This window comes from Sceloporus undulatus, chromosome 7 (genome assembly GCF_019175285.1).
Source record: "Sceloporus undulatus isolate JIND9_A2432 ecotype Alabama chromosome 7, SceUnd_v1.1, whole genome shotgun sequence".
In the NCBI taxonomy this organism is placed as follows: Eukaryota; Metazoa; Chordata; class Lepidosauria; order Squamata; family Phrynosomatidae; genus Sceloporus; species Sceloporus undulatus.
The window spans coordinates 42,947,348-42,959,426 of record NC_056528.1 but is presented as its reverse complement, the minus strand read 5'-3'; the positions used below and the strand labels follow the sequence as shown (position 1 = coordinate 42,959,426).

Here is a 12,079-nt window from a genome sequence, read left to right as displayed (position 1 = left end):
TCCAAGCCGACCTGTAGATACAAAAATTCATGGATGCTCAAGATCTATTAAATACAAGGGAACAGCAAAATTATGTCCTTTATATAAAATGGAGGAAGAAGAGGTTTGCTTTTGGAATTGATATTATTTTTGAATATTTTCAAAGTGAGAATGGTTGAATCCATGGATTAAAAAATCCGTGGATACAGAGGGCTGACTGTACATTGTTTCATGTGGTTAATATGAAAATTTGGTAAGAGGTGATGTTTTAAATAAAATTTTACATTTTACATTTTAAAATTTATTTAAAATGTAGGGCCTCTCTTTTCTCCAACCACTGAGCCTCACCCCACTTACGCCATCTCTTCAGCATCTTAAAGGGATGCAGGTGAACACCACAGCCCACTTCTGGCCAAAGGCAGCTGTTTGTGGAGCAGTGGTGTCACCCCAACTTAGGGTGTCACCTAGTGCAGTCCATACTCCCACACTGTATTAGTGATGCCCTGAGGTGCCTCTGGACACTTTTACAAAAATCACTAGCCAACACATGCAGAGGTTTTTGTAGGTGTTGCCAACTTCTCTGTAGCACAGTCTTTTCCCCACCTTGCTTCCCTCCTCACTGGGTGTCTTTTTGCATCTGTCAGTGTGTTTCAGGACAGCAACATTCATCTGTTGTTCCAGGTCCAGCCATCCCTATTCTTGATCTTCATTTTTGCCTTCTCTGCTAACTGGCAACATGTTGTCATTCCCATGGAAAGGTTCTTCATTCATATGCATTTCCATTTCCCCTTTTATCTTCTCTGGCCCTTCCCAAGTGACTTGCAAGGCTGCCTGTTCTGTGACAGAGTTCCCCTCCATCACTTGCATCTTCAACTTCTCTGCCTTGAAGGTAATCTCTGCTTCAAAGCATCCTTGTCCACCTTGTGTCTCTCTTTGTGACACAGAACTGGAGCCAACTTTGGCCTCTTTCTTTCCACCTTCACCTATTTTGTCATGATCATCCATCTCTTCCCTGGAATCTCCTGCTTTGATGTTAGAGTTATCTTCTAATGCTTGTTTCCCACAATCCCCAACAATGATCACATTATCTTCTGTGTTGGCTTCACACTGACCTGGGCTTACTTCATGCCCACGTATGTCCTCTTTAGACTCAGAATGACTCCCAGCTTCTCTTTCTGTCTTTTCCAACTCTATGCTTTCTCCATGTTCATCATTCTCTGCAACGAAATGAACGGTTTTTGGTCCTTCACAATTCTCCTTTTCAGAGCCTGTCTCTTCCCTCAAATTCAGCTCTATCAACACCCCTGCTTCCCTCTTTGGCTCTTCTTCCTGAACCTGAAAGAAGTTTCCTCCTTCACTGTTTTCCTCTGAATTCTCTCCTCTAGCACCTTCCTTGTTATTCTCTTCTTCAAGGTTTTCATTGTCCTGGGTCTTAAAACTGGCCCTAACTTTGATTTCTCCCCTTTCATGCATCACATCACAATTTTCCATCTCTCTTGTTGAATTCACTACTTCAGAACCCATCTCAGCTTCACAATGTCCTTCCACAACTGTACTGTCTGCAGCAGTTCCTGCAGTTCCCCTCACATTTTCCTTAGCAATTCCATGGGCAGCTCTTCTTTCTTGCTCTCCCTTCAGTGCTGCAAAATCTATCTGTCCCCTTTGATCCACCTCAGTTTCCACATTTTCTCCCTCTTCATTTGCCTGGCAATGCTCAGGTCCTAATTGTTTGATCTCAGAGGTTTCACCATCTGTTAAATCATCTTTCGAATAACTGTGCACTTTTCCTTCTTCTTGCTCTTCTGTTTTTTTCATTCCTATTTCAATGTTCATTTCTTTCTGAAGGAAAGTATCATCTGTCTCCTTTTCCTCCTCTTTCACTGAAGATCCTTTCTTTTCCTCTTCTTTGTTTGCTTCCACTGTTTCTTGATTCCTTGCTCCAGTCCCTTGGCCCCCACTATTTGCCTTTAAGGCGTCTTCTTTGTTATTTTCACCCATCTCTACTTTGTGGCCATAGCCAGGCAGCTCATTTATCCCAGAGAGCTCTTCACTCTCCTTGGTCATTGTCTCCTCGCTTTCCCCTTGGGAAGGGTGCTGGAAAAGACCTTGGTACCTCTTACGATCTTCCACGTGTTTCTGCCTCATCTTCTCCCCCAAAATCTTTAACTCCTTTCTCACAGCAGCAGCCAGAGAGGGATCCAGGTGGGCCACCCTCAGAAAGTCTGCTCGAGCCTCCTTTTCATTCCAGACTGCAGCATGGGCCTTTGCCCGTTTGAAATAAGCCTTGACATTTTCTAGAAAAGAACAAAGACAATTAGTCTCTATGAGGCAAATCTCATCAAATTTATCACAAATCTGATACCCTACAAATCACAGGCCTAATCAAACCTGCCCCATATATAACATTCTACGTCCCCAGACCATTATTTCTTAATATGTTCAGATAAGGTGACCACTAGGATTGGCATAAGGCCATCTCAAATGCTCACCTTCTCTCTGCATACAGAGTTATAATATAAATTTGGCTCAACAAAGTTGTGCAAATAACCCCATATCTCCCTCCTGATTTATCTCCTTACTCTCTCAGACAGTAACCCTGTTCAAGATGGAATTATCCTGAACATGTGAAGAAACTAGCCCTCAGTCCATTGTTACTCTTTTCGCATAGAGAGTGACAGTCTGAAAAGTAGAGCCTCTGCTATGTGCCCATGGTAAGTCTCTGGCTGCAAAGATTTGATCAGAGCTGGCCTCAGGGGTTAACACTGTTGGATGCCTCCTGAGGCTTGCTTCATGGCATAGTATGCCCTAGAGATCTATGCTGGCTTTTCTTTTCTTACTGTTTCAGACTGTTTACCTGCCCTCTCTGAGTGTTCAATCCACAAGAGTTTAGAGAAAAATCATCTTTTGGGTGCTGATGCAAACTGGGCCTGGAGGAAGATGCCAAAGTGATGGCAGACTTACTGGGGGAGGGTGCCCAAATTTTTCAGGGAAGAACCTGTAACTGAAAACTGCATTTTGTGATCTCACAATTGTATTGTATTGTACTATTATGTTCTTTAAAGTCACCTACAACTTATGGTAACTTTACCATAGGGTTTTTCTTGGTAACATTATTCAGAGAAAGTTTGTCATTGTCTTCCTCTGAATATAGCCTGCAACATCTGGTATTGCCTGGTGTCTCCCTTGTAACTGCTATCTAGGACTAACCTTGCTTAGCTTCCAAGATCACACAGAATCTGGTGCCTTCAAAGTTTTCATAGTTATATTATGTTAATTAAATAATGTGGCAGAAGATATAGAGTGCAATATCTCAATATTAGTTTTAAATAAAACCAAGATTCAAGGCCAAACAGCTGCAAAAGAAGAGGCTTGAAAGATTATTGTTTTGCTTTACATAGAAACATTACTTATAAGAACAGGAAGAGAGACACAGAGCCAGGTAGATTTCACACACCAAAGACATTATGAAGTTATAGGAATGTTTTAAAAGAGTTGCTGATATAGCAATGTGCAATCTGGCAAGTATACCTCCAGTGGTCTCTCCAACTTTGTGAGGAATGTTGGGGAATATGCAACATACTCCCTTGGAATAACAAAAAGTCTGGATTGGGCTACAAATAGGTAGCAGGCAGGGGTGTTATCCAAAAAGGTGGAGGGGCTTGGGATCCCCACCAACTGTCAGGAGCCCTTGGAGGTCCCCTGCCATTGATATGAAAGGTGGTTATAGATGTTAGGATTTCAGGTCCCATACTGTTATGGTTTATGCCATGATCCAGACTCTGGGAATATAACTGAGAGTGCATGGAATGTATGTACAGAAAATGGCTTATTATTAGGACAAGGAGTTATGACTTTCATATATGCTCACATGTTAAATTGCTATTATACTTATTGTGGTTTGTGTGTTGTTATGATATTTATCCATGAGGCTGACTGGTTATATATAAGAGAAGTTGATTGGATATATGACAGAGATATACAGTAGACCCTTCCTATACGTGGGGGATCCGTTCCAGACCACCATCACCACCAGCCCGCGTAAGGGAAAAAGCACTTATGCTCATGTCCCATTGAAAATAATGGGGCGTGAGCCCGTGGCACGGTGCACATGCGCCACTGTTCCCCCCATGCAGCTTCTGTGTATAGAAGCCAGTATGGGGCATCCATGTACAGAGCAGGCGCACTATATGTTATTATGATGGTTATTAGCAGATCAATGGTAGAGTGTGTTATAGAGTTTAATAAAGGGATGATGTGTGTTAAGCTAATATGACATTTAACCCACGGCAGGACAAAAGCCCTGGGAAGGGGGGATTATTTGTGAACCAGCCTGGTGGGGTGCTATCACTGTGAGAAGTGGGAACTGTTTATAGTTCTAGATGAGACTAGTCTGTCTCAGGGAGGTGAGAATAGGGAAAGCAGTCTGTGTGAAAGAATGTGATGTTTGGGATTTATAGTACAAACAAAATGATTATAGAAATGTGATGGGAAAGTTGCCTGGGCGGGAACTCTTCAACTGAACTGACCAATGGTTGCTGTTGTGTGACTGTGGTGGTGGGACCCCCGAAAGAATTGTATAAATGAGTGCCAATCAATGTACTTCAGAGCTGGCAATAATTCAAAGCCATTAGTGCCTGTTATGCTGTGTCTTCTTTTCCTCAATAAATCGTTCTGAGAAAATACTCCAGAGCTTGGTCATAGGTAAGAGAAGAGCTTGCTTAGCAGAGACCTGACACCAGCAGCATCATCATCTCCTTGGTACTAGAAGGGAATTACAAGTCAAAAGGAGGCCCATGAGAGATGGGTTAACTTAAGGGGATCTTTCCACCTACAGTATGCACTCACTGCAGAGAAAATCTGGTTTCAATTACAGTTGGTCCTCCTTATACACAGATTTTTATACACTGATTCAAGCATCCATGGCTTGAAAATATTCAAAAAAAGTATAAATTTCAAATTTCAAACCTTGATTTTTCCATTTTATATAAGGGACAACATTTTGCTATGCCACTGTATTTAATTAAGCTTGAGCATACACGGATTTTGTTATTCACGGGGGCTCCTGGAACCAAACCCCAGCGGATAACAAGGGTATACTATAATAGCAGAGTTTTATTTAGAAATGTGCAAAGATGCACACAAATACACAAATTCAATGCAACTTTAAGAACCGTACAAGGCTAACAAAAAGGAAAGGTGTGAAAGGTTGGATAGTGAGGAATCAGGAATTAGAGGGGATGGTAATTACCAGTCCTGAAGAGAGGGTTTTATGAAAGACTGGGAGTGGCTCAAACAGAGTCTGAGGGCTATACAAAGAGTGGAGCTCCTGTCTTTGGAGGGGAGCCTCAGTCTATAGCAGCAAATTGGCCATGTGTGGGGCAGATATTTATATCCTGTTTTGCACCCTCAAGGGATACTTGACATTCCCACACAGTGTAACAAAGGCTTGATGGTTTTTACATGGGGTTGAAAAAAGACTCTGGAACAACTGATGGCTTTAACTCCAGAGAGATGAAACATTGATTGGATTTGAGACAACCTCTGGATAGTTTGATAGGAAGGTGAATAGGAACATAGCCTGGGGTGAGGAGGAGATATGATCCTTGGCTGCATTTGATGGGACTTGCTCAGTCTTCATTGTGAGAGGATTGTGATCATCAAATCCATTTAACTCTTATTTTACTACTATCAAGGTCTCCCAAGTACACTGAATATCCTAGTACTCCATATGCCATTGTGACCTCTCATCAATACGTTGGACACTAGATATCAAATATGAAAATATGAAACCCCATATTCAATGAGAGGGGCGTAGAGTACAACACTCACTGTTGTTCTTTTGGAGAAGATCAGTGGTGTGTTCCAACACTTCATAATACTCCCCCAGCTCCAGCTGACATTGGCAATAGTTGAGTACAAGAGGTGTGATGAGATTCTCTAGCTTCAGCCAGTCTTCGTCCCATGGCTTCTCCTGTTGAGACAGCCAAGGAAAGGACAAATGGGTGACAGGGATCAGGGAAAATAGTCAAATCTGGTGCCACCTGAGAAAGAAGCAACATCTTTGGGATGCAGAAGAGTCCACAACATGAGCACTAAGGAAAAAAGGAAGATGGCATTGGTGGATAAATTCAATCAAAGAAGCCACAGCCCAGACTTCGCAAGACCTCAGCAGGGCTACTAATGACAGGTCATTGGAGGTCTCTCATTCAGACAGTCACCATACACTGAAGCTCACTTGACAGGATTAACAACAACAATCACAGAAGAAGGGCATTACTAGGGCAAAAGGAGGGACGATCATAGGAAGTACGGGAAAGTGGACTTATTTGTTTTTATGGGCGAATGGGGAATAAGCCCACCCAACATTAGAATTATTGTATGTTTTCATTAAACTGTGTTAATGCTGGTTTCTCAATCCTGATAATATACGTCTGCTGGAAACAGTTCTGGTTAATGAATAAAGCTTTCTGGTTCACCAGTAGAGACTGGATGTCTGAACTAAAGCACACTCATCCCTCCATATTTGTGGCTTTGACATTTGCAGATTTGATTATTCACGGATTTGATTAATATGTTATCTCTAGGAATATCTAGGTCCTTCAGTTCAACTCTATGGTCAACTTTAACTAAAAGTTGCACTGAAAGACCTAGAGATTCCTAGAATGAATGCTCCACTAGGCATTTGTAGCTCCTTAGTGCAGTTCTATGGTCAGTGTCTGTTGGATGTTGACTACAAAGTTGCACTGGAGGACCTAGAGATTCCTAGAGAGGTGTCAGAAATTCCTACTCTACTACCTTCCTGTGTCATGTAGGTGACCTGGGTTTTAGAAGGCTATGTGGCGATGGGGTATAATTTCTGATATGTTCTAGCAAGCTGATAATGCTTCTGATAGGGCACAAACATAGAAATGAATCATGCTAGCAAAGTACATGAAGGTGCATCACCAGAACAATAGCCACAAGGTGATGATTTGGTCATAGCATGGCGGTCTGCATTAATGGATGGACTGGTTTTTTTAAAAAAAATCACAAACCTTCATGATATTTATTTCAACCCAGCTCTCACCTTGGCCTGGACATTACGCAAACAGATGACAGCTTCTTGGTATTTCTCTGCTGCTTCCTTGAATTTTCTGGACAGGACTAAACGGTTACCCTCAGTGTGCAACTTTGGCACTGCCAGCAGTTTCTCATCATTATTCATGGCCCATGTGTCCCGTTTGTAGGAAGTGGGATCCTCTACCTGGGGATAACAGAACAGCAGCAGTCATTTAGATGTAAATTCTACTCATTTATCAAATTTATAAGCCAGCCCTAATAAAACTAATAACAAAAATTGAACACACTGCCAGCAACCATTCAACCTCAAAGGGTGTAAAGATATGTAAAAAATATTTGGCTCTGAAGTCTATATGGAAGTGTACATGAAAATGCATGACTAAGGAAGATTGTCAAAACAGCCAAATATACTGTACATCCTGGGAATAGCCATCTCCTACCAGGACTTTAAGCTTACAAAAAGATTTTCCTCTTCTGTGGTGACCCTTGGATTACTATCATCCCACAGGGACTTTCAGTTTGCCAAATGCTCCCACTGTGGCTCTCAAAGTGCATTTGTCTTCTAGGGCAACTTCTAGACTATTATGGTCCCATTGGGACCCTTAGTTTACAAAAGTAGATTTCGTTATTCATTTTATATGAATAATTTATAGCAAAATGAAGGACGATATGAATAATCAATAAGAACCAAGACTGTAAGACAGAAAGTCAGAATTGTTTTAGTTAATGTAAAGTGAATTAAATGTCTAGATGTTGAGCATTAAGCACTGAGTTAAGATTTGTGATTTTAGTAAAGTAACTTTTAAAGATTATGTAATGGGGGTGTTAATAGGTAAGAATGAGAAAGAAAAGAAATTAGAAGGTAGAGAAAGCTGCACAGGGTAAGTAAGTTAGAAAAAGAGAGAAACAATTAAGAGAGCTTATGGAAGATTGAGGAAAATTTAGGGAAGGAAAGTTAGAGGAAAGAAAGAGAAAGAGGAAAGAAGGAGATAATGGATAAAAATACAGAAAGGGAAGGGGAAGCTTTATGGAAAGAAGGAAGATAGTAAAATCAGAAGCTTAAGTTCATATATATATATATTTGTTGGTTTAGTCTTTTCTGTTAGTCCATCTTGTAGATGTACAAATGTTCAACAATTTTCATGTAGGTTTGGGTGTTTTTATGTATTTATGTTTGTGAACATTATATGTATATGCAGGTATAAAAATATTGTTAAAGTAGATTTTGTGATATGTACCTTGTTCAATTTTGAATTATATACAAATGTTTGTGACAATCAATGAAAGTCATTTTACCTTTATATTTATAAAGCACTAAGAGGATATGAAGACCAGTTTTCTAAAATCATTAATTTATGTTTTACTATTAGAAACGTTTACATGTAATACATAAGTCAGTGGATGTTTTCTTGCATTATTAGTTTATTTAAGATTCAAAAGACATCAACATATTGGTTTATGTCAATATATGGTGCTAGTTTCCTGAGCTTAAGTTTGCATCGATTATTAGTTGCAATCACCTCTTCATTTTTTTTCTTAGAATAGTACAGCAGCAGTTATTATGTAAATGTAAATTCTATTAATTTATCAGATTTATAAACCGGTCCCAATAAAACTACAAACACAAATTAAACTGACGCTGCCAGCTGCAGAGAGAGATGAAATGGGACCAAAGGTTCCTCAATTCTGCTGTCACAGAAAATGAGATGAGAAGCAGTCCACCAACTTTGCTGAAAGAGAATTTGCCTTTTTCCTCTTTCCTATCTATCTCCTTTCATATCATGACTTTTTAGATTGCAATTTAATTTTAAATACTGAGAACTTTAAAACTATATTGTTGTGTGCCTTAGTTTGTTTCATATTTGTTATATACAGTGAGCCCTTGGTATCCACTGGGGTTTGGTTCCATGAGGTCCCCATGAATACCAATATCTGTGGATGTTCAAATACCATTAAAAACAATGGCATAGTAAACCAGTGTCCTTTATATAAAATGGCCAAATCAAGGTTAGTTTTTGGGATCTCTCCCCCCCTTTGGAATATTTGGAATAACCATGGATGGTTGAACCAAGGGATGCAGAATCTGTGGATATGAAGGGCTGACTGTACTTTGTGCTGGGATGAAAGATGGTTATACAAATTTTAAACAATACATTAAACAGGCAAAACAGCCACATTTACGTACTGTTCTTTATCCAACTCACTTTAAATAGCTCCATAATAAAGATGAGAGGTTGTGGTGTCCTCTGAAGTTCATCTAAGTCCGCATAACCTGTGCTGTGATAGTCAAACATGTTGCCCATCCCACAGCGGTGCTTCTGACCCTCCAGAGGGTCTTTGCCTTCAGCAATTTTCCTCATGCCCTTGGAAATTAAGGCATACATCCCGGTATGCTTTAAAAAAAAAGAAGCAAAGCATTGAATGACAAGATTTCCTTTCCTGCTGTGTACTTTACAGAACTGAAGTAGCATAGACACATCATGACAGTTTAAGTCTCAAGTCTCTACCTTCACGTCTCAAGTCTGGGGGCCAACTTTTAACACGGGGTGTGTTTCTTGGAGAGGAAAAGCAGATGTATTAGGCAATGGGCTTGAGATGAGGGTTGAGGTCCACTCTGCAGCCTGTCCCCACTGAACATCAGAGGAACATTTTAAAGCTTTTCAAAAGCTGGGAGGATCCTTCTGCTTCAAGCTCACTGTCTAACACAGTGGTTCCCAAACTTTGGTCTTCCAGGTATTTTAGACTTCAGCTCCCAAAGGCTCCATCCACCTTGGCCAACAGACAAGGATATTGGGAGGTGAACTCCAAAACATGTGGATTTCCAAAGTTTAGGAACTACTGGTCTAACACATTTGCTAGTTCCCTCCAAGAAATGCACCCAGCACTCCGGGAGTAGATCTTGCCTGCTGCCTGAAATGAATGGCACCAGCAAGTATACAAGTCTCAAGTCAAGTTGAGCCAAGTTGTTGTTTTTGCCAAGTCAAGTCCAAATCAAGTTATTTAAGTGGCTTAAGTCTGAGTCAATTAAATCTCCACCACTGCAGGCAATGATGACGACGACGATGATATTTATTTATAGCCCGTCCAATCACGAAGAATCCAGGCAGGTTACAACAATAAAAATACATTTAAAAATACAATAAAATACAAAATTAATCCCTACCCATCCCCCCATCCCGATGATAAAACCACTGATAACCATATTCTCCAGCACTAAAGGCAACCATGTATAATCAGAGTAAGACTTATCCAATCAGATACTCACAACAGCATCACACCAGAATTCCGCCACCTCACCAATCCGCATGGAAGTCAACAGGGTCTCCCACACCTCAATTTTGAACATTTTCCCAACAATAATCTCCATGGGGATGCCAGCCTGACGGCTGTCATCTATTACTGTTCGCTCAAAGTTGTCCTTCAGTGTCTGGAAATGGAATGTTACCTGCATCAAAGATAGATGGAAGTTAATGCTGGTTAGGTTCTAGCCAGCCCAACTCCAGTTCATAGAAAGCTCAGTACCTTCACCTGCTTCCTGCCATTTAGCAGTAACTATCAATTATTCATTGTACGGGACTTGATTCAGCTTCAGCTTCCCAGATATTCTTATTCTGAGTTTCTCCAGGTGTAAATGTATTGTTATGTTTGTTTTAAACTGCTTTTTTTATTATTTTAATTATGTATAAAGCTGCTTCGGTTCTTTTGAGGTATGCTGTTTAAATGATGCATGCATCCTAAGAGTGCAGATGCTGCGCCAAAGCTATGCTCCTGTCCTCCCCACTCTTAAAATTCTGGGAGTAGTACTATAATCATAATTTCCCCAAATTTTGCAGTGATTCCTTTTATCAGTTGTTGCAGACTGTTCAAGCTAAAGTTCCAAAGCTTCGCCACTCGCTGCCACTCACCTTGCTTCCATCCTTGAAATCTGGAAGACCTCCATAGCCTCCATGTAAAATCTTTTTCTTGACTCCTTCCACATTTAGCAGATAGGTTTCTTCCATGGCTGAGTCACACACCGATCTTTCTTCTTTTTTCCGAGATAATTCTGGTTTAGTTCCTCACTTAGTGTCTCACTAAGCCAAATGGACCTATTTTCTGTCTCTTTTTCAGCAAATCTATTTTGCTGACCTAGCACTTTGATTTGCTCCCACTATTTAGATGTGTGTGTTAGAAAAGAAGTCTGAACGGCATAGCCTTGATGTTTCCTGAAATCACACCTGATTCTGCAGAATTAAACAAGAGTCCTATTCTATAGAGTCCCTTTTCAGAAACCGACAAGATGTCCCCAACTCTAACCACTGCTGATGTGTTGAAGAAACTGCACACTATTAACTCGGCCTTCCCTTCCTGATCCTCTCCTTGTCCTGCCAGGTTAATCCAGGATTTACCTCCTTTGTATGTTTGAAATTAGATTAGGCTGTTTAATATACAGAGGCTGCCTCCAATATCGTTCTAGGTGATGCAAGCAACTTCTTGAGGCTAGGACCGTGTCTGACCTAGTATGCTTGTGTTAGGGCTGCAACACTTTGTATCAGAGCTTGGAAATAATTTGAGAAAGATTAATTAATTCATAGTTAAGGTGGATAACAATTGAATAAAGCAATTTTAAAATTCATTATTCCAGTAGTTAACCACCAGTATTATTTTTAACCAATGGATACTCCTCAGTACATTTTAATTAATTTGAGGGCAAGCAGGACATTTTGAGGGTGATGGGGTAATTTTTAGCCATCTCACACAATGTGACAAATCAATTAATACATTCTGTAGCTTTCTTTTAACAACTCAAACCCAGCAAACTGGGTTTAGTAATTTGACATTAATAGGTTAACTTAATGTTTCCAAGATCTGTGTGCCTACAGGCAAGGGCTCACACATGCAAATGCTCCTCTATACATAAATATTCCCTCTACAAAATAATGGTGGGCATCCTGTTCAATCATTACAATGTGATAAGTCTGCCTTTTGTTGTTGTATTTCACTCATATGGTTGTGTGTGCAATGACCAAAAATTATCCCTAATAATTTGGGAGGATGAGCA

General features: G+C 40.3%; 1 protein-coding gene across 1 annotated transcript; it reads right to left on the bottom strand.

Annotated features, from left to right (window-relative positions):
* Positions 1 to 277: 277 nt before the first annotated feature.
* LOC121936308 lies at positions 278 to 11,588 on the bottom strand. Its single transcript, XM_042478429.1, has 6 exons — positions 10,944 to 11,588; positions 10,304 to 10,483; positions 9,243 to 9,431; positions 7,046 to 7,222; positions 5,809 to 5,950; positions 278 to 2,273 (listed from the first exon to the last, which is right to left on the bottom strand). The coding sequence occupies exons 1-6, from the start codon at positions 11,037 to 11,039 to the stop codon at positions 673 to 675; spliced, it is 2,385 nt and encodes a 794-aa protein (XP_042334363.1). The 5' UTR covers positions 11,040 to 11,588; the 3' UTR covers positions 278 to 672.
* Positions 11,589 to 12,079: the final 491 nt, after the last annotated feature.